The sequence below is a fragment of the Adiantum capillus-veneris genome, chromosome 28 (assembly GCF_014529385.1).
Source record: "Adiantum capillus-veneris isolate H3 chromosome 28, ASM1452938v2, whole genome shotgun sequence".
NCBI lineage: Eukaryota > Viridiplantae > Streptophyta > Polypodiopsida > Polypodiales > Pteridaceae > Adiantum > Adiantum capillus-veneris.
Window position 1 is genome coordinate 29,106,399 of NC_140958.1, and position 23,167 is coordinate 29,129,565.

Consider the following 23,167-nt stretch of genomic DNA (forward strand, 5'->3'; position numbering starts at 1 on the left):
TAAATAGTACATTTTGAAACCATAAGCAGATATTATGTTTACATTTGTTAGTATGTTATTCAAATAGACATTCCTAGACCGAAGTAGCTTAAATTATGATTATGTAATGAACTTTATATATTTTTCAATATCTAAGCATACTACATGGTTACAAATACATACCTTAACAACATTTCTATACAATTCATCTTTGTTAGAATGTAAACACTAATTGAATGTATAGATCTTTCATTGTCTACAACAAAACTCTCTCATGCTGCATTGACATAAGCATCAATTAGGGTAAACTCATACCCCAAGGTTGGTTGCAATGCATTTACCAAGGTTTTGAAGCTCAAACTCTAGCTCATCATTGATTCATTAATAAGCATATGAATGCTTGGAATATGCAATTTATGACAAACTCCAAATGATTCATTAGATCAAATAGTCTTCTTTCTTCTAGCAAGATAAGAGAGAATAATGCCAATTTTAGCATAGAAAGAGCACATGCTGAGCATGGGTGTAGAGAAGCAAGCAGGTACTTATTCCAGAAAGGGGAGCCTTCTCTTTTGATGTGAAATGCCTTCCACCTCTACCTCGTCCTCTACTACCTAAAGGTGTGTGTAGATTATACTCAACGGGTAAAATTAAAAATCAAGTACCCCCGTCTCCTCAATTTCCACGACCACCTTGTTGAACACCAAATTTAGTGCCTCATCCTCCTTGGTAGTCACGCCCAACACTACCACCCGAAGGTGGACCACTAACCTTCTCCACTACCATACAGTGGCCATTTAGTTCTATTGCATGATATTCAATCACTATGGACCAAGAGACTATTTGTCTTCAAAATCTACGTAGACAAACCTACAAGCATGACCGAAAGATATTTGCCATGCTTGTCACCCTCACACTATTAATCAAGACTAAGAGTTGTACTCACCCCTTGTCTGCCCTTGATTCCCTATCAGTTGGAATTGTTATCTTGAGGATGTCACAACACCTTAAAAAACTCAATCAATGAGCTGTGTATGCGCACTCACAAGAGAAAGTCGAAAGGCACCTCTTTATGTAAATCTGTATGTGTTACAAAATAAGGGTGGAGAGCAACTAAAGATTCAAAAGGCTTTCCAAGTGATTATGTAAATTTAAATCTATTTATCCCGTGCACTGAAAAAGCCATAAACTCAAATAGTACATCCTCCCCAAAGGAACATTGAAAATCCTTTCAAATTTACAAGAAAGTGAACTACTCAATTCTCAACATTTTAGTTAGTCCATTTAGGAGCAGTGATTGTGCACAATATCATCCTTTTGAAATTTTTCAACCCCTCTTACAATTGCAACATAGTGAATCCCTCTTCTCCACTGTGTTAAAAACAAAGCATTAGATGTGTTTGTGGAGATAGTAGGCACTACAATCAATAATCAGAAGCATCAAGGATATTTTCCTCCTAATTATGGAAAATTCCAAATCTAGAAAGTAAGGCCATCTCTATAATGACTCGTTTTACAAAGCAATATTAATAACCTTCAAGTACACAAGATCCATGATCTCCCACAAACAATGATGTGCATAGTATTGATGCAAATTTTGATGGATGGTTCCAAGAGTAATGAAGAGAAACCTCGTGAGAAACATTTTCAACAAGAAAGAAAATTTTGATCATGTACACTTACTAGATACAAACATACAACACCCTCAAAACTACAAAGGCAATGCCCTCGTTTACTCTTTCTACGCCTTCTATTGGCCCCATCAGGAATTGCATAGAAAATGCTCAATTTAACTATTAGATAAGCATTTCTAACCTGAAAAAATACATGGGAAATGCACAAGTAACAATTTTCACTTGTGAGAAGCTACAAGCACAACACAAGAAAGAGATGCACACCTTTTGGTGTTTCGCATAATTAAACATTTGCTAATCTCATTAATGTCTACTCACAAGATTCAAAAGTACTAAATTGATGCTACTTATAGTCAATAGTAAAGGATCTACCTTATAATATCCTCATCAAGTGCAATTTCAAATGGAGAACATGTGCTACCTGATACATCCATGCAAAAAGAGCACCCAAGTAGTACACTCTTCATTTTCACATGTGTGAGCTCTCTACTATATATTGAGCTAGACCTTGACTTGTGTGCAGCTGCATTGCTTGTGGGAACTGCTTTACGTACCGTGTAGCTTTTAAGGATTGTCGTAAGGTTAGCTCTTTCAAGTTGATTGAGTGAGCTGTCAATTTGTATTTGCAGTAAGTCATCTGGGGATTGTGATGTTTTTTTTTGCTTCATAACACTCATCTGTTCAAAAGAACTCAAGGCCTTTTTTGGGGTTACTTGCTTAACACTCTGTTTTATATTTTGTCTTAAAGCAAAGTAAAGGTCCATAGTTAGATGCCTTAAAGCACCTTGCATGTGGAGAGACGCAGCAAGTAAAAAGCACATTCACGTTTGTCTTCTTTTGAAAAGACAAAGAATGAAATTTTGAAGAAAAACCATTTCGTTGTGGGATAACTAAGTGCATTTAAAGTTACTAAATCATGTAGACAAAGATGGAAATTTTGAATCAGGCACACAATACCCTAGACTGTATTGATAATGCTCTCAAAAAAATCAGCTTTACAAACGATGCAAACCAACATAAAACTTAGATGGAAGTAAAAACAGAGGTATACCAAAAATGATGTCCATAAGGCAAGTAGAGATAGGCTTTGATGAGTTAGGAGGGGGTGCCAACAGTGCAAACCCGCTTGTAGGTTGTTGCTACAAATAATTTTGATGCCACAATGCGCATCTGATAAGAACTCAAAGTTTCACATCTTCATCTTTGGTAGAAATAAGAGATAAAGAGAGACAAGATTTGAACAAGGATCATCACACTTGAGGAAAATTACAACATCCCCACCAACATGCTTTTTTTGACTCGTAAAGACACTCCACCCAATGGTAAGGCTCAAGGTAAAGTATGATCACACCCAATGACTCCATTGCATCCATATAATATAAGATGCCCTAGAAACCCTACCTCTATCGATGTGGTGGAAGTGCTACTTCACTCAGATCAATAGCTACAAGCTCTTGAGTGGGGGGGAGCTTAGTCATGTCATGTGAATGGTAATTAAGTTCCCTTTAGATGGATGATTATTAATCCACAACACACCAAGTGCAAGGAAAATAAAGGTTCTATACTCGCTATCAACCAGCCTCTCTTATTCACAAAGACTGAAAAAAACAAGGAAATGTTTCTCAAGCTCGGTGGGTTCCATCAGACACATGAGCCAGAGACTAGTCAAGATGTCACTTGAAGACCAAGTCATAAAGGTCAACTTGGTAAGATGTTATTTGATTGTTTACCAATCATTTCACCAACGCAATGAGAGAAAAAAAAAACCCCTCTAAAGAGAATCATAGGAAGTTGTGAAGCCGGACGGCTCTATTGTAGCTTGCATGTTTCCTTGGAACAAAGAAACCTCCATGACTGCTTGTGTCAGAAGGGTCTTGTAGAACATGTGAACAGTGGGCTTGTTGGTAGAGGCATTGCTGGAAGCAGGTGATGGTAGCTCCTCTCCTACCATTGCAACATGCAAATCACTTCCTTGACTCACCAAAAGAAAACTTAAGATCAACCTCGTAGTGCAGTAAGAGTCGGGCGCCTTTGTAAAATCCCATAAAGGCTCAATCAAAAACATTGAGAGAAACTTTTTCTTCCAACTTTTGTGTGCAAGACTTCTTGATGTCAGATGAAGCCAATAGGTCTACTCAATTTCAAAAAAAATAAAAAATAATTTATTAACGAAGGTGATTCACAATTTATGGCATTAAATCTTGGAAGAGATTTGAAGGGTTTGATAAAATATTGAATGTCATTTGTTTGCTATGTAGAGTAGCTTCTTAAATCTCTCTCTCTCTCTCTCTCTCTCTCTCTCTCTCTCTCTCTCTCTCTCTGCCAAGTCACCCACATTTGTCCAGTCCCCGTCAAAGCTATCAATATAGGAGCAAAGACAAAGCCTTCCCATTTACAAGCTCAACTTCATGGCACAAGAGTGGAACTAGGATGTGTCATCTATGGAAGTCACAAGAATTTCACATGGTTCACTTCAGAGAGTAGATCTAGATGGTTCACTTCCCATATGGCTTACAAATGTCAAATTCTTTTGAACACCAAGGAAACACTGATGCAATGCTCATTTTTTCCCTCGCCATTTCCTTGAGAGGCTCGCACATATCTAAGCCCATAGTCTCTCTTAAGTATGAGAGGGAAACCCTAGTATATAAGAGCAAGATTAAACCATGCTCCTTGTCATCATGTCCAAAATACTCCAAGATAATGAACTTTGAAACATTTTGTTCATTATCTTGCCAACAACAATAGATTGGTGCACTCATCCATAGTGTTTTAGATATCTTTGATTGGTTTCTTGCCAAATGCATGTGCCTTGAACTCCAACCCACGAGTTCAAACGCCGATAACTTGAACTCCAACACAAGGGTTCAAATTAATTATAAGAAGCACCTCACAAGCCTCTCTCTGGCTGAAGCTAGTGGTGGCAACGACTCCATGTGACTAGAAGGTGGGATCCTTGCCAGTGTAGTCTCCACCACATAAGCAGTCTCTTTGTTGTCCTTCCTCGAGTCACTACTGCTTTCCTTATGATGCTTGCCTTTGCCTTCGTCATTTGTAGAACCTATGTCTTTGCCTTCGGATCATTTGCAATCTTTAGACAAATGACCACACTTTCCACAATTGTAACAACAACTCTTGGTTTCTTTTTGGAATTTGGAGTAGCAAGTGCCTCCACACCTTTGTCACATATCTAAATTTTGCCTTGAGAACATGGCTTCCTCCTCAATGCGAAAAGAGCTTAGATCATCAAATTCCAGCTTTTCCTTACGTGATTTGTAGCCTACTCTTATTGATTAACATTGAACACCATCCACAATGTCCATGCACCAATCAGCTCATGTTAACCAACTTAATATACTCTTAGTGTTCTTGCTTGATTTGTTCACAAAGTTAGAGTAGTATACCAAGTATTATTCAGAGTGAGAGGTTATAACATGCTAGTTGAGACTCACAACAGGAAGATAGGGAGGAGCTACGTTTTAATGGAGTGTTATTAGCTACTTACAGTAACGAAGGTACCAGCACTGTGTTAATGTGAGGTACGCCATTTTCCGCCATGGCCGAATGAAAGGAAGGCGCAATTCTACTTGGTCATCTCCATTTTTCGCTCTTCTATTTCCTTCTACGTGCACAATTCCTGGACCTAACCATGCGATCTTTTGCTCCGTAATTTGCTTCGCCCAATATCGTTGCTGCTCTAATTTGCGGTCGGAGTTCCTGCAGAGCTCAGCCATAAACAGAAAGCTTTTTTTAAAGGCGCAATGCAAATTCGCCAGGTCTATGCAATTTCTGCAATAATTCTGGTGTGTAGCCATGGCCAATTGTAACCTGGAAATTGATCATTATTGCAGGAAAGAAGCATAATTGACGGTAATCAAAGCATCTGAGCGACGATTCGTCTCGAATAAGCCCTTGTCTGCGCCATGCTCAGCTGCATTTTCACTAACATTCCACGGCGGAGCTTTCATAAATTCACGTAATTAAAGGGATGTGTATGCGATATGCCGTTGAGAAAATGGCGATATCTTTCCTAATGGCCCATATTTTCACAGGTTCGACTAACGTTTAGCTATCTGCTGCATCCCGATGGACAAGCCTTCCATTGAAGGCATGTCTCTTCAGAGTGGAAGCGATTGCCTTAAGAAGGTGAAGGAAGAGGCACAAGAATCATTCTTGAAAATTGCACCACCCGAGGGCTCCCATTTCATAGGAAATGATGATAAACGTGATGTAAACTTGTTGTCAGCTGCACCAGATGCTAAAGCCAACGTTCGGGAAGCCATAAATTGCTGTAATGCTCCTGCCAAGGATGCACAGAAGCAGCAATTTGAGGATAGACTGGAGATGGAGTTCAAGGAGTCAAGTATTCTGGCCAGACGAAAACGTGTCGAAGCTCATTTTGCAGAAAGGCCAATTGTCGCTGTTGGTTTCACTCCACGAGAGCACAAAAACATTAGTCCAATTCTTCTGAAGACTCTAGATCCCAAAATAGTGCTTGGGATGATTGTCGTGGAGAAATTGGAGACAGCTTCACATATGTACAGGGTCGAGGCACCCCGCTTGAAGAGACCCAGGCTCACAGAAGCCATTCCCATGACCACAGTCAGAATTCAAACATGCCATCCGTCCAGCATTCCATCAGCTGGTGATACTGATGTGTTGGGAAAAGACAATTCTGTGTATTTGTCAGTAACCACAAGTAAATTGCAAGGTGGTATTGGCCGAATTGTCCCTGTACAAGCAAGTGCTCTATATGAAAGGGAGAAAAAACATCTCAGCAAATCTATAGCCGTCATGCAGAGTTCATTGCAGAAGCCTACTGGGTTCACCACAGCCTTTGATAAAGAATTACCAAGTTTGAGAGGGAGAGATTCTTTCAGGAGTAAGCTAAAACCAGCTCCAAAAGGAAAAGCATTTTCAGATAGCAGGCTGCAATTACCTGTGGTGAACGGACAGAGGATAGATGACCAGCTGAAAAGCCCTGAAGCAGACACAGTGCCTCGTCAAGCTAGAGCTGCCAAGTTGTGGAAGGACTCAAGGAAACTTAATACCAGGAAGCTGAACTCATCACACAGTTTGAAGGCAGTTTCATCACTTGACTTGCTTGTGCAAGCAGCTTCAGGAATGGAAACTCACCATTCAGTGAACTCAAGCATGGCATGCCCAAAGCAGAGTGATGCTACAAATATTCTTTCAAGCAATAGGACATCTTCAGGAAGTGCTGGAATTGTGGAAAAGGTTGGGACGATCATGAAAGGCAAACGGGAGAAGTGCATTGATGATGGGCTGTGTGAGGAAGAAGAGCTTTTGCAGAAACCATCTTCAAAGGCATCTGGTAGTGGATTGGTGAAAAAGGCCAAAGAGAATTACCCATGTTTGCCAGGCCCCCAGCCGCATGTAGATAAGAATGCAGTGGGGCCTATTATCTATACTAGACGTGGACGAGCACATTCCTTACCTACCAGATTCCGAGACTCAGTCCTAGGATCTTGGAAGAAAGGTAAGAAGAGGGGTTTGGAGGGCCAAAGCAATTCAAGGAGCTCAGTTCCAGTGGTGAGTCAGTTGGAGGAAGAATCAACATTATGTGAGCCACTCAAGAAAGAGGCAAGGCTTGAGGAAAGTGAGACAGTTGCTTCTTCCAGAACCAGAAAACCAGCTAGACCGACAGTAACAAAAGGTGAAAATTTTCTCGAGCCAGCAGCAACAGTTCAGAGCGAGAGTGTTCTGCAGCTTGGAGGGCCAAGTGAAACAGCACAATTGTCTAATAAGGCACGCACTGTTTCTCCCAGCTGTGGGCCTTCAGTTGGCAGCTCATCCCCTGCCATCGTGGAGCCAACTGAGGAGAGCTGCCTGGGTCCACACGGTGTCAAGAAAGATGCAGCACTATCTGGCTTGCACCCATTGGAAGACTTTTATGTTGGAGATATTGTGTGGGCAAGGTCAGGCAAAAGGAAGGACCCTGCATGGCCCGCTAAAGTCATCGATCCTGTAAGAGAAGCACCTGAATTGGTTCTGAAGGCTTGTGTTCCTGGTCGTCTGTGTGTAATGTTTTATGGAACTTCAGCAGCCAAAGGGAGGCATCGGGTAATGTCTCTAGAAGTCCGTGTTTTCTGGCTGGTAGGAATTGACTATGTTTCAATAATTCAACCGTGTACTTTTTTCTGGCTACGTGCATCAGGACTATGCTTGGGTACGTCAAGGCATGATCTTTCCTTTCCTTGATTACCTCCACAAGTAAGCACTTGCATGATGACTAGCGGAATTTTTTATGCTTAAGCTTGCTTTTTTTTGTAAAAGTATTTTCATGCCAATGTTATCTATGCTGTTGAACTTTCTTTTTATTCATGGCATTATAAACATAAATGCATCTAAATGTCGTTGCATACCCTCTGGTGAGTCTGCTATCGACACAATATCATCAGCATAAAGCAACAATGGAATCCATGCCCCTGCCAGCTGGGCACCTCTTTCACCCTCTCTGTCAATATAATAAGAAACCTCATCTACATACATACCAAATAGAGTGTGGGACAATGGACAGCCTTGTTTTACTGTAATGGTGAAGTGCACTAAATCAGATATCCCCTCTGGAGTGCGTGCATGTCCCATCACTGATTTGTATAGAGCCATGATCCCCCAAATCAACTCATTGGGCACTGCCATCTCCTGTAGTCTGCACATCAATCTGGCTCTGGGCAGCATGTCAAATGCTTTTCGGATATCCACAAAGCTATAATAAATCCGTCTCCCATGTGCCCTCCCCTCCTCGATTATGGCTCTGAGTGTCAGAATGTGGTCGAGTGGAGAAGCCTCTCCTGAAACCGGCCTGTCCCGCTACCCGTACACCCTCACTCTCTGCCAGTGTTCGGGAAAAATCATTTTTCCAAGCATACAAAATTCCTTTCCTTGAATTTTCCAAGAGGAAATTTTAGAAAATTAGTTTATTTTTTCAGGTTTTTACACTATTTTTCTCTTTTTTGGGGCGGAATTTCTCCTTTTCCCCTTGCCCTCAACCGGCATTTTGGAAATTCAAAAGGGCACGATATTAAGCTGAGACACATTTTTCCCGAACACTGCTCTCTGCCTATCTGCTCAACTATTGCTCAAGGATAGATGCATACAACCGTGCCAATGTGTGTCCAATCATAATAGTATGATAGTTTCCAGGCTCCGTAGGATCACTTGCCTTGAAGATAGGCACAATAATAGATAGTCCCCAAGTCTCAGGTAGACCCTCACACATGACACAATTGAACAGGACTGCAAGAACCTCTGCCAACATATCCCTAGCATGTATAAAGTGCTGTGCTACAAGGCCATCATAATCATATGCCCTCCCGGTCTTCATCTGAAACCGGCTTGTTCAATCCAAAAAGGGCGGTAGACTTTACTTTAAACCTTGATTTAGCTTTCACCCATTTAGTTTGTCGTCCACTTTACCTGTACTTTCAAGACACAACAAAGGGGAGAGGGATACAGGCTGCTAGATTGCACCTGTATGAGTAGACCGACACCAGATTGGCCCCTAACTTAGGCGCCTCTTTCGGTATTTCTTTATTGTTCAAAAGAGGGAATAAACGTTCTGGATCCCTACAAGCTGCCCCGCACAAACTTGGCTGAATTTCCACTGTTCCGGCCTGATTTCGGTAGCATAACTGTACTAGGACACTTCACAGTCAGTATTCCCACGCATTGAATGACTTTCCCGACGCATACGGGCACTTTGCAAAACCTGGCGAGAATCTGCAGCACGCTGAATTCTCTGTTTTCAGCCCCGAAAATGCGCCAGATCATCTGTACAGCGGTCCCCTTGCGTCCCCGAACCTCCTGGGGGTATTAGGGTCCGTTTAGGGCCAAAACCCTAAACCTGCAAAAAATACACAGCAGGCTGTAATTTACTGTTTCGGGCTCCGTTTCGCGTGCAGGTCGCATCCGTAGCAAGTCCTCGAGCTCCCGCACCTGTAGGGCTACTTGCTCTTTGAATCGGACGAGATTTCTGGCGTGAAACCTCTCCGAATTCACCTGTACCTGCGGGGGAATTAGCCGCTAGCTAATCCGGTACCTGTGCAAGAGGCTCTTGCCTCGGCAATCGTGCATGAACCCACACAACTGTACATTGGTCAAATGAAGAGCCCACTAGTGGGGCATAACATACTGCCAAAGGGGAGAGAGAGGGCAGTGCGTAGCGTGCAGGGCATCACTCCTGGCACCGCACTGTACATAGGAGAGAAAGCAAGCACTCCATAGCTCTTAACCTGTGACAAAATCTGAAAATGAGCCTCTCCCAGCTTAAAATTCAGCGCCACTTCCTTCTTGCATTGGAAACTGCACCAGAATGTGCCACTTGGCACATTTACAAGCATTTTCTCGTTTCGGGATTGCCGCCTAAAAATCTCCCAACCGGTTGCCCAGCTGACTTCACGGCAGAGTAAGAAAATGTTCCCCTTGTCATTCCGGAGGTAATGACGCCAACACATTTTCAGGTCCCAAAATAGCAGTTCCCTAAATTTTAGGAGATGCTGCCATTGTATCTTTCTAGGTCATCCGACCCACTTTGTACACTGCGGCCACATCCAGAACTGAAATGTAGCCTCTGTAGCAAAGGATTCCTCTTTGGCTAGTCAATGACCCCACTTGGCTAACCATAGTCTTTGTCCAACCTTAGTGCTCTCTTGCCCTGAGGCCTGGACTCCCTCTGGACAGTTCCACACTAGCTATGCAATGCAGGGCAGTTAGATTTTCTGAGGGGTGTTTCCAAAAAGTGAAAGTAAATAGATAATAAGAAAGAAATCAACAAAAAGGATAGATAGTAGTCACACACTGGTGACATATCCCCCTCTTGAAATCTCAAACGTCCTCGTTTGCATCTATGTCGTTCATGCTCCTAGTCAACACTGATGTATTCAACACCTGTCGACACATGTACGATACATACATGCTTATTGTCAACCCTGGTGTATTCAACACCTCGTCGACTCATGTATTGCCTGCGTGTGAACCCTGTCCCACTGACATAGTGGTAGCTTCGCACTCTGCCATTGCTTTGAGTCACTAACTTTCCAATGACAAAATGGTAGTTGCACATTTTGCCACTGTCTTATAGTACACGTTGGATCCCGTAACACTTTCGAGCATACCCAAACCGACAGTTTAAGAATGCAGTTACACATGTACTCTTTAATAGAAGCAATTACTGTATCCTTGACAGACTGACAAGAAATACTCACTTCTATAGCACTAACCAAACTTTTGGACATTCCATAAGAGCAATTGCCAAACTGACAATCTGTACAGCTCTAACATTCATGTAACAGGTTTTTCATTTGAGCTCACTTTAAATACCATGTACATCATTTGTTTCAGAAGCCATTGTCACACTGACAATCCATGTAGCTCTGAAACTCAAGGGGTCAAGGTAGGTTGCAAATCGAAGGCTTCAAGGTAAAGTGATAACACAGTTGATGACTCTACAAGTTCACCTTCTTCCATCCACTTAGCATCCATTGGTGGATAGTTTCTGAACTTTACCAAGTAACGCCTAGCAACCTTGCCTTTCACTTTCCTTTCTTTGTGTGCCAAAATCTGTTCGGGGACCAAGATCTCATCAAGTTCCTCGACTTCCGGCTGATCTTCAACTGGCATATCTTCTGGCACATCACCCACATAGGGTCTGAGAAGACTCACATGAAACGCATTGTGAATCTTCCAACTGTCAGGCAATTTCAGCCTATATGCAACATCACTGATTATGTCGCATACTTGAAAAGGCCCATAGTAACGCATGCTGAGCTTTGGAAACAGTCTTTCCTTGCCCTTCATCTTCTTTAACCTTACCTTTTCAAAGCGTAAAAGCATCCAATCACCAAGTGAATATACCACTTCACGACGGTGACGATCAGCTGCTTTCTTTTGCTTTGCTTGAGTCTTCTCTAAGGCCACTTTGACCTTCTTGTACATTTCATCCATGTCCTGAACATACTTATCTGCTTCAAATATCTTGTCCTTTGTGTGCAATATGGGAGGAACTTTCTTGCCACCTTTAACTATCTCAAAAGGTGCCTTGCCAGTTGATGAATGCATTGTATTATTGTATGCATACTCCACCAATGGCAAATACTGCTCCCACTTTCCTTTATGCTCTGACTATAACACTTCAGCAGATCTAGGACATTAGAATTTGCCTCTTCTGACTGCCCATCTGTTTGAAGATGAAATGACGAAGAGAATTTGAGCGTGGTGCCCATATTCTCAAACAAGCCTCTCCAGAACAAACTTGTCATGCGTGGATCACGGCTGCTAACAATCGACTGTGGCATGCCATGATACTTGAAAATATTGCTCATAAACAAGCGTGCCATCTGATCTGGCTTTATCTTCTTCCTGACAGCAATAAAATGAGCCTGTTTGCTGAATCTGCAAATAATGGTCCAAATACCATCGTTTCCTGTCTGCGTTCTCGGAAGATCAAAGATAAAATCCATAGCAATACTTTCCCATGGTTTATCTGGAATAGGTAGTGGTTGCAATAACCCTGGTACCTTTTGCCTGTCAAACTTGACCTTTTGGCATATTAGGCATTCTCGCACAAAGGCATCCACATCCCTTCTCAATGTAGGCCAATAGAAGAATGGCTCAACCGCTTTAACTGTAGCATCGATACCATGATGCCCTGCATACGGTGGGACATGACTCTCTTCCATAACTTTGCGTCGCAATGGCTTTGTGACACACAATCTGCCATGCATCATCATGAACCCGTCTTTGAGAAGATAGTGTTCATGACGTTGTCCATCCATTAGCTGCTCGAAGACCCTTGCAAAATCTTCATCATTTGCATATTGTTCTCTCATATCATCAAGTTCATGATAAGGAATCGACACAGCTGAAATTTGTGGCTTCCTTGACAAGGCATCAACCACAACGTTCTTCTTGCCTTCCACATGCACAATCTGAAAATGGAACATGGACAAAATATTTGCCCATCGCATATGCTTCTCAGATAACTTTGTTTGTGTCAAGAAGTATTGCAAGGTATGATGGTCCGTTTGGACAACGAAATCTGCACCTAGCAGGTAGTGTTTCCAACTTAAGAGCGCATGAATCACAACCAGTAACTCTTTCTCATAGACTTGCATGGTCATCTCTGGCCCTTGCAAAATTCTGCTCTCATAGGCTACTACCCTGCCATCTTGCATTAGCACTGCACCAATGCTACTACCGCAGGCATCACACTGGACCACAAATGACCTTCTAAGATCTGGCAACACAATGGCTGGATCTGAAGTCATCTTTTCCTTTAAGAGATTAAAAGCTGAAATCTCTTTCTGTGTCCATCTAAAGGTGACTACCTTCTTTTGAAGAGCATGTAAAGGTGAAGCAATCTCAGCGAAATTTCGGATAAACCGTCTATAATAGGAGCATAGTCCCAAGAAACTTCGGACATCGTGCACCGTCTTCAAATCTGGCCATGACTTGATCGCTTCAACTTTTGCAGGATCCATTCTGACACCATCCTTTGAGACAATGTGTCCCAGAAAATGAATCTCTTCCAGAAAAAATTCACTTTTCTTTGCATTGATGAGCAACCTATGACTGCGTAGCTCTTCGAACACAATGGCCAAGTGATGCCTATGCTCCTCTTCATTCTTTGAGTAGACTATCATGTCATCAAAGAATGTACCAACAAACTGCTGGTGTGGACGGAAAATTCTGTCCATCATCCTATTGAACGTAGCAGGAGCATTTGTGAGACCAAAGGGCATCACTAAAAATTCGTAAAGGCCAAACGCCGTTCTAAAAGCAGTCTTGTGCACATCCTCTGATCTAATGCGGATCTGATGGTACCCACTCTTTAGATCTATCCTGCTAAACATAGCTGCTCCTGCTAATTTGTCCATAATATCATCAATTCTAGGTATAGGGAACCTATTCTTGATGGTATTCTTGTTCAGTGCACGGTAGTCGATGCACATACGCCATGAGCCATCCTTTTTCTGCACCAACAACACTAGAGAACAGAATGGAGATGAACTTGGCTGAATTAGCCCCTTTTCTAACAGCTCCTGTACTTGGCCCATTATCTCTTTCTGCTGAGCCGCACTAACCCTGTACGGAGGCTTATTTGGTGGGCTACTGCCTGGCACCAAATCTATCGCATGGTCCTCGGGTCTCTTTGGCGGTAATTGAGACGGTAATGAATCGGAAAAACAGTCACTGTACTGTTGTAAAAACATTGACCTTTCTTTATCTAGCACAAATAAATTTGATTCATCACAATCTGACACTTCACGTGCAAAAACCAAGTACGCAGAAAGATGCTTTTTCATTACAGAAGTAATAGCAGAAGTTGATACAGTGGGAATAGACTCCCCTTTAAGCTTTACATCCAGAATGTGAGTCTTTCCCCTGCTCTGTACAGTGATCTTTTTGTTGTAGGCATCCACGATTCCCTGTACACGAAACAACCAAGGAATACCTAACAACACATCACATCTGTCCAGTGGCATGATGTAAAATTCTTCAGCATCTACATAGGACTGGATATGTAGACGTAACTTTCCAATGATGGGTGTCACAGCCTCTGTATGGCCAGGACATGCCAAACCTGCCTCTGCTGTATACCCCATCTCTTTAGGTCTGATTCCCAACTTTGAAGCCAATTTTGGGGAAATGAAGTTGGCTTTGGCACCTGGATCAAAGAAGATAAGCACTGTTTGATCCCTGACCTTTCCCCATGCTCTGCAAAGCTCACTTGCATCTGAATTTGGCTTGTCGCCCACCATATCTGGCACTAGACCAGGGCACTAGACCAGCCATGGGCTTCTTTCCTTTCCTGTCCTCCTTGTCTTCAGAATGAGCTGGCCTTTTCTTTGTAGGACAATTGTAAGCAATGTGGCTAGGCTGCTCACAAATAAAGCATTTGTTCTCTGTTCTCAGGACCTTCTTTTGCTCTTCAGACTTGCGAGGAAAGCGTCTTTTCCATTTCTTCGCTGGTCCCTTTTCTGATTCAGCTGTAGCTTTATCTTTCCCTGCGTTGGCTGACTGCTGAGTCCCTTTAGGAGCCTCATTGGGAACGTGCTGCTTGGCTGAATTTTTCTTGCCTGATCCTGCCTTGACGCCAGTGTTAAATTCACAATCTTCTCCCTTGAGCAAACCATTGCCAGTGTTTGCTACCTCAATGAGCTGTGTCAAAGTAGTGACTTTTGTCTTCGTACAGTACTTTCTCAATCCTTTAGGTAGGCCACAACAGTATTTTTCAATCTGTTCTGTCAATGGCACAAACCTATAGGAAGTTACTGGAAGTAGAGCTTTCCAAAACTTCCGATTGTAATCATCCAGATTTCTGCAAGTGGCAGCATTAAGCTGGTGCCATTCTGTCATGACATCTGCTTCAAAGTCATCAGATAACCATGCTGCTGCAAAAATCTGCTTGAAATAAATCCATGTGGACGGAGCTTGCCCTTGAAGCAATAAAGTTGTCCACCATTGTCCTGCATTCCCTGTCAAGAAAGTGGCTACCTTGCGGACCTTTGAAGCCTCTGTAAAGTTTCCCCCTGCATAGGCCTTGTCAAACTGCTGGAGGAATGAGAGAGCCTTCTTCCTGCATCAAACCCTGTAAAGGTCGTGAATGACACACCTTTGCCACCTTCTTTGTACGGAGTTGGCCTCTCCAACGGCGTTAAATTGTCATATGGAAGTGACTGAAACATGGGAACACTATTAGGGTTCATCTGTGTTCCTTGGCCGCTATTAACTTGACCTGGAAATGCCATATTTGGCTGCTGATTTGTAATTCCAGCCATACCAAAATTTGCTTGTGGCATCCCAAATTGGCCCTGAGTGCTCTGAAACCCTGGTAGCATGCCCGTGACACCATACATGGGGTTGGGCATCATCGTTTGAGCGCCCCCGAACACTGTTCCTGGCGTGTAAAACTGATTTCCAGGTGCATGACCAGCCATGCTCTGGAATACCGATCCACCTCCAAAATAGCCAGGGTGTACTGAAGGTGGTGAGGAGACCTGTTGCATAGCCTGTAGGTTGCTTCCCTGCCCATTAGAATCAACTATAGGCTGCTGAAAGGTGGCGAGCTGAACTGGTACAACTTGAAAGACTAGCATCTCAGCCACCTGTTCTTGCACCTTAGGCACAGGTTGTGGAGACTTCATGTTCTCCGTCAAGTGTACAGGTGTTTTCATTGACTGTGCAGTATGAATCACCTGTGCTCGAGCCTTAACAGGCTTTTGAATATGATCCAGTGACTCAACTTGCTGAGACGGAACAGGAGGTTGCAGAAAGGCTAAAAACCTCGGATTCTGCATTACTTGTGTGAACATAGCCACAGCAGTAGCCAACTGGGTCCTGAATATATCATCATCCGTCTGTGGTGGTCTTGAAGACTCACCCACTTCATGTGTCTGTTGACCCTGTGAAGAGGAAACCTCTTCAGTCACATCATCTGGTCTGTCAGCCATAATTGCAATTCCCTGTGTCTGGTCTATGATCCCCTGTGTCTTCAAGCCTAAATTGACCAAGGCTCACTTCTATGGGAAAAAGTGATTTAATCCCGTCGATGGAACCATGAAACCGGCTTGTTCAATCCAAAAAGGGCGGTAGACTTTACTTTAAACCTTGATTTAGCTTTCACCCATTTAGTTTGTCGTCCACTTTACCTGTACTTTCAAGACACAACAAAGGGGAGAGGGATACAGGCTGCTAGATTGCACTTGTATGAGTAGACCGACACCAGATTGGCCCCTAACTTAGGCGCCCCTTTCGGTATTTCTTTATTGTTCAAAAGAGGGAATAAACGTTGTGGATCCCTACAAGCTGCCCTGCACAAACTCTGCTGAATTTCCACTGTTCCGGCCTGATTTCGGCAGCATAACTGTACTAGGACACTTCACAGTCAGTATTCCCACGCATTGAATGACTTTCCCGACGCATACAGGCACTTTGCAAAACCTGGCGAGAATCTGCAGCACGCTGAATTCTCTGTTTTCAGCCCCGAAAATGCGCCAGATCACCTGTAGAGCGGTCCTCTTGCGTCCCCGAACCTCCTGGGGGTATTAGGGTCCGTTTAGGGCCAAAACCCTAAACCTGCAAAAAATACACAGCAGGCTGTAATTTACTGTTTCGGGCTCCGTTTCGCGTGCCGGTCGCATCCGTAGCAAGTCCTCGAGCTCCCGCACTTGTAGGGCTACTTGCCCTTTGAATCGGACGAGATTTCTGGCGTGAAACCTCTCCGAATTCACCTGTACCTGCGGGGGAATTAACCGCTAGCTAATCCAGTACCTGTGCAAGAGGCTCTTGCCTCGGCAATCGCGCATGAACCCACACAACTGTACATTGGTCAAATGAAGAGCCCACTAGTGGGGCATAACATACTGCCAAAGGGGAGAGAGAGGGCAGTGCGTAGCGTGCAGGGCATCACTCCTGGCACCGCACTGTACATGGGAGGGAAAGCAAGCACTCCATAGCTCTTAACCTGTGACAAAATCGGAAAATGAGCCTCTCCCAGCTTAAAATTCAGCGCCACTTCCTTCTTGCATTGGAAACTGCACTAGAATGTGCCACTTGGCACATTTACAAGCATTTTCCCGTTTCGGGGTTGCCGCCTAAAAATATCCCAACCGGTTGCCCAGCTGACTTCACGGCAGAGTAAGAAAATGTTCCCCTTGTCATTCCGGAGGTAATGACGCCAACACATTTTCAGGTCCCAAAATAGCAGTTCCCTAAATTTTAGGAGATGCTGCCATTGTATCTTTCTAGGTCATCTGACCCTCTTTGTACACTGCGGCCACATCCAGAACTGAAATGTAGCCTCTGTAGCAAAGGATTCCACTTTGGCTAGTCAAGGACCCCACTTGGCTAACCATAGTCTTTGTCCAACCTTAGTGCTCTCTTGCCCTCAGGCCTGGACTCCCTCTGGACAGTTCCACACTAGCTATGCAATGCAGGGCAGTTAGATTTCCTGATGGATGTTTCCAAAAAGTGAAAGTAAATAGATAATAAGAAAGAAATCAACAAAAAGGATAGATAGTAGTCACACGCTGGTGACGTCATCTTGTGAATGGCCGTCTTTACCATCTCAAGGTACTTGTAGATGGGCATGGCTCAGGAGGATCCGGAAGGGGTGCCTGTCCAGGGACCGTATAGAAGGATGTTGCTTATTGGCCCCATACATCAGGGGAAGTGATCATTTGGGGAGGGGAGTGCTCCCGAAAGAGACGCCATGCCTCTCTCGAGTCTCTGCTCAAGAACAACTGTAATAAGTCCCGCTCCAATTGAGCTAGGAACGCTCGCTTCTTCTGTCGCACAAGACGCCGAAAGGCTATCCGAGACTGTCTATGATCGATGACCTCTAGGAGAAGATCCCTCTGAAGCTATGCTCTCGTCGCTCTACATTCCTCGTCATACCAACTGTGCTGAGGCATGCTCCCAGGCCGCCGTCTCTGATCAGACTGAGTATGTGGGTATGCCTCTACTGCTACATCATGCAATGTCTTAGTTAGTAAAGTGGTGAGCTCTTTATTGAAAGTCCTGGCCTGGCTGCTGTACATAGACGACCATAGATCTCCTCTGTATAGGCAGGCAGTGTAAATATACAGCGGGTGTGTGTCCTTCCTGACACCTGAGCTGTACTGTACTGAAAGGAGATTGAAAATGTCAAAGGAGGATGATCCACTGCTACACCCTCTGGTTTGGGTCCAATTGTGAATTCCTGAATGCAGGGGATGAAGCTCGGCTGTGCCATGACATAGTCCACTGTGCTGGCCCCATGCCTATGTGGGAAGCAAGTAAACCAGCTGCTACGGGAAATTGCTGTAGGCTATTAAGTATGGCCAATCCATGTGAGGCCCCCATTTCCATCAAATATCTCCCGTACTCAATGTATTACTCTTCCTGTGAACGTCCGTCCACCCGCATGTCACTGATATCTAGCTCTCTCAATATTTCGGCTGAAGTATCATAGGAAATTGCTTGATGATTTCTTGCGCGAGCATTAAAGTCCCCCAAGAGAATGATGTCACCATCTCGGGAAAACTCCCATATGTCCTTATCTAGTGCAGAGAAAGGAGATTGTTCTCTAGGTGGGCATACACTGATGTGCTAGGGGCAAAGTAACATATAGCAATGTACAAGAATCTGCCTATCTCAGCTCTCAATCTCACCCACATGTATCTGGCCTGATCACCTCTCCAAACAATGTGCACAAGCGGCTGGAACTCCTCTCTGAATAGGACTCCTACTCCTCCTGACCCTTTGCCCCTGTGCTCTGATCTCGTCTTTGCCCGACAAGCTGTCTCCCACCTATATCCAGTCACATGTGGCATAAGCTGTCCCGGTACCTATCGTGTCTCTGAGTAAAAGACGATGTCTCTCCCCATATAGCTGTCCTCAAAGGCCCCTACATAAAGACGAAGTGACCCGTTACAGCTCCATGCTGCCATCTTTAGTGTGGTCCCACAGGTCTTGCACCGTCATGCGGAGCGTCACTCCAATATCACACCCTTCCCATCTCGGTAAAAAGCAATCTTACCTTTTTCCCTTGCCACTCTAATATCTGGCAATACCTCTTGCATATGAGCAATCTGCGAGAGGGTGAAATTTTGGGTTTAGGGTTTAGGAAGCGGCCGCGTATCTCATAGTATGCCGGGCAGTGACGTGTAGTGCAACTCTGTCTCTGGCTCTAAGTTACATAGGTGACATCCTGGCCCCTGCCGGCACTCCTCGAAATCGGCTAGTCTCGATTTGGAGCTGATGTGAGGATGTGAGTATCTGTCCAATAGCGCATCTTATCCCATGAGATAAGTGTGTATCCATGTATGTAGGCCTAGTCACAAAGCCGTCCTCCGTGAGTTGGAGACGATGCTCTCTGTAGAAGGCCATCTTCGTGCCCAACTCCTGTGTCGGCTGTATCCATGTGCTCCTGGCATCTAGCTGAATCACATCCTGACGTATGAGTCTGGTGATCTCTGTCTGTGTGAGAGACAGGGAGGGTGCATCCAGGGAGTATTGAAGCGGAGGTAATCTATCCATGTTGAGACCATGCGATTGAAACCATGCTGTCATTTGTCCATACCAACATGGTGTATCGCCTTGTAGAGCTAGTTGTTGAGATGACTTCAGGGCAAGCCGAGCGTATCTATCCCTGGGGAGATCCCATAGACCGTGCATAAAGGTTACTGATCTAGTCAATGCCTCCACCACAAGAGAGGGGGGAGGGGCGTGTCACGTGACACATCCAACCCTATGTGTCCGTGGACAAGCTATAGCATGACCAGGGTTCAGTTCAGTCCAGTCAGTCTAGATTAGAAGTGATCTGGCACTTTTGTGAGTCTATTCGTAGACCGTGCATGCCTAGTCACTTAGTGTAGATGCATATCCTCTGGTTGCACACAGCATGATCATAAGCATTCCCATCAGAATCCATCAGAAGCCTTCAGGGGAATTTTCTAGTGCATTTAGCCTATTTTACCTATTTTTGACATTTTTCACTTATTATTTTTAAGTGACTTTTGTTGGAAAGTAGATTGAGTAAGTTTGTATATAAGCAAACCTAGACTAGCATTAAATGACAGAAGAGGCAGCAGGAGCCAAGCTCAACAGGCAACTTCTCAAGCAAGAACCCCTTGGTGGATTTCCCTCCAAGCAAGAAGATCCATCAACTATTTTCTGCAGATAAGACCCGCCATTTTCAGCAGACAAAGACCGGTAGTTCAGCCCGAAAAGACCATCAGTTTTAGCTCTAAAGAACATTAGTTTTCAGCCCTAAGACCTACAGATTTTCAGCGACAAAGACCAGCAGAAATCAGCCCCAAAACCAGCGTTTTGGATTTGCGGCAGATTTCAGCCCATTAGCGTTTTGGACAGCAGATAAAGAGTAGCAGATTTCAGCCCTTGGATCGGTCTCTCTATCCCCGTCATCGTCATCGATCTAGCCTAGACTTGCATCAGTCACATGCATTTAGATTGTACTAGTTTGTGCAATCAATAGTAGACCACTCTCGTCGGCCTTCGGAGGAGGTTTTTACGTCTCCGGTGTCGTATTTCTCTTCTCTCTCTCTCTCTCTCAGTCTCATACACTTGCACACACAGTGTCCATTCACTTTGTTTGGGATCATTGCACTCTCTCATTAAGAACAGAAGGCTTTCCCTTCCATAAGAACAAAAAGGAACCTTAAGCACTGTTCGGAGCACTCATCTTGAGCAAAGTTCAAACATTCATTCCGCTGCACCTTACATTGGTATCAGAGCTTTGGCAGTGTTCTGTATCACTCAAAGAAATAACCACAAGAATCACAAGAAACTTTTTTTCTTGTTGCTGTCGCACGAACCCAAGTTCGCTTGGGCGTGTCGATTCCTAATTGTGATTTTGAAGAGTGACAGGAATTCCAAAAGAAGGGCTTGTCCAGCCTCCCCTTCTGCCTCTTTTCACTCATTGAGAGCGGACCGTGCACTTAGCGGCTGGCCAATTGACGTGAGGTGGGAAAAAGCAACCTTGGTGTGAGCGCAAGGCCGCCAAGGGGTGCGCCCGCGGAAAAGAGTAGAACTCGGGTGAAGAGAAGATCCTTCTCAAACACAGATTGCAAGCAAAAGAAAACCTCAAGAACCTCAAGACCCTCAAGAACTCAAGAACCACGGCCCTTAAGAACCCAAGTTCCTCGTGAACTTAAGAACCCAAGACCACAAGAACCCACAAGAACCCTCGACTTCAAAATGGTCATCACTCGAAGCGGAATGGATACTTCGCTTGGAGGTGATGAGCATGAGAGAGGCGAAGAAGAATTTTCTCCACTAGGAGGTTTTTCCGACCCTCCCCCTTCCCATCTACGTCAAGGATTGCACTAACTCCTATGGAGGAGTTGGACCAGATGTTTATGGAAAGGAAGTTAGAACGTGAAGCAAGAAATGCAAAAAGAATCGCAGAATTTGATCATGAATGCAAAGAAAGAAAAGCAGAAATGGATCGCAGACACGCAGAAAGCAAAGCAGAAAGAAAGGCAGCCATAGAGCGTGAGCAAGAGTTCTGGCGACTCTTTTCTCAAGTTTAGGCACAGATGCAAGAGATTTGGGGAAAGGAGACTCTCTCAGTCTCTTCTTCTCCAAATCATGACACACAGGATTTGAATGACAATGATTTGCATGAGGATTTGAATGCCAATGATTTGCATGATGATTTGAATGACAATGATAAGCATGATGATTTGGATGATAATGATGAGCATGATGATTTGGTTGACAATGACAAGCATGATGATTTGCATGATCAAGATGTGATTTCTCACAAGCATGATGAGTTGCATGAAGATGTGATTGTTCACAAGAAGGATGATGTGTTGGTTGATACTTTTTCTAGCAAAGCTAACCTCGTTGCAGATTCGATCAATCACGAAGGATCGATCATGGCTCTCGAGTCAAGGTCCAAAGGACCCCCTCAAGAAGAAGCGATCTTATCCTGACCTGCACGCTCGCTGCTGCTAGCACCCCCACCCCTGCCCCCCCCCCCCCCCCCCCCTTGCCTGTCCTCTCTCGCGCCGCCACCCCCCACCCGCTGTCGTCTCGAGCTGCCACCCCCTTGCTCGCCTTATCCGCTGCCGACCCGCTGCCCTCTCGCGCTGCCACCCGCTGCCCTCACCCGCTGCCTTTTCCAGCACCCCCCCCCCCCCCCCCCTTTTGCCATTCTCTTCGCTCTCCGCCTCTTTCCCGAAGATTCCCTGCAATTGGCTGAGGGGTCGCCGAGAAAACGAGTAAAGTCGTAGTCGAAGAAGTCCCATCGGCGCCGGATGTCGATGCTTGTCAGACCACGAGGGATAGCTGCAAGGGGAGACGTCTGTACCTGTAGAGGGGGTCGCAAGAAAGGCTGTCCCTCTCTCGCCAAGCGACTTGTGGCAAAGGTGCTGCCAAGAGATCTCCTAGCAGCCGGAGAAGGGCCTGCCCCCTGGGTCGACTGTGGAATTGGAGCAGGAGCTGGGGGGGTAGGAGCAAGGGGAAGAGGTGGAGAAGAGGGGCGGGGGGGAGCGGCAGAGGTAGAGGGGCGGGGGAAAGAGGCGGCAGGAGCAGGAGACGTGGGGGAGGATGATGAGGAGGGGGGGAACTCTAGGGAGGGAGGGGCTGTCGAGGGTGAAGCTGGGGTGGGGGTTGGAGCAGGGACCTCATCCTGCTCAAGAGGACCGAACCGGTGCCCCGTGGAAAGCCACTGCTGCTGGGTAGGCGCCTGAGGACCACTCTGAGTGCCAGGCTGTCGTTGTGGCCCCTGCCGTCGTCGACCACGGACCTACTGTCATCCCTCCTCCGTTGGAGCCCCAGGCTCAGAGGGTGGCTCTGCATGTGTGCGTTGTGTCTCTGTTTGTGGCTGCTCGCCAGTCCTTGCAGGCTGGGCCTGAGTCTGTGGTGTAGGTTGAGGCCTCCTTCGTGGAAAGGCCTTCGCAAGATGGCCCATCTGTCGACAAATGAAGCTCTGGTTCGGGAGGCCCGAATACTCCACACTCTGTCTAAACCAACCCCCACTCACCCGAGGCAGAAGAATGACCTTTGGGAGCGTGTGAGTG

General features: G+C 44.9%; 1 protein-coding gene across 4 annotated transcripts in view; it reads left to right on the forward strand.

The window, feature by feature from the left end:
• Positions 1–5,071: 5,071 nt before the first annotated feature.
• LOC147420223 (histone-lysine N-methyltransferase ATX5-like) overlaps positions 5,072–23,167 on the forward strand; it is a 139,413-nt gene continuing 121,317 nt past the window's right edge. For 2 of the 4 annotated variants that reach the window (XM_086504929.1, XM_086504931.1), the window contains exons 1-3: positions 5,073–5,389; positions 5,465–7,697; positions 7,792–7,847. In XM_086504929.1, coding sequence (XP_086361055.1) covers positions 5,700–7,697; positions 7,792–7,847 — 2,054 coding nt within the window. In that variant the 5' untranslated portion in view covers positions 5,073–5,389; positions 5,465–5,699. Of the gene's footprint in view, positions 7,698–7,791; positions 7,848–23,167 lie in introns of all 4 variants that reach the window. The other 2 variants (XR_015187016.1, XM_086504930.1) reach the window with 2 other exon arrangements.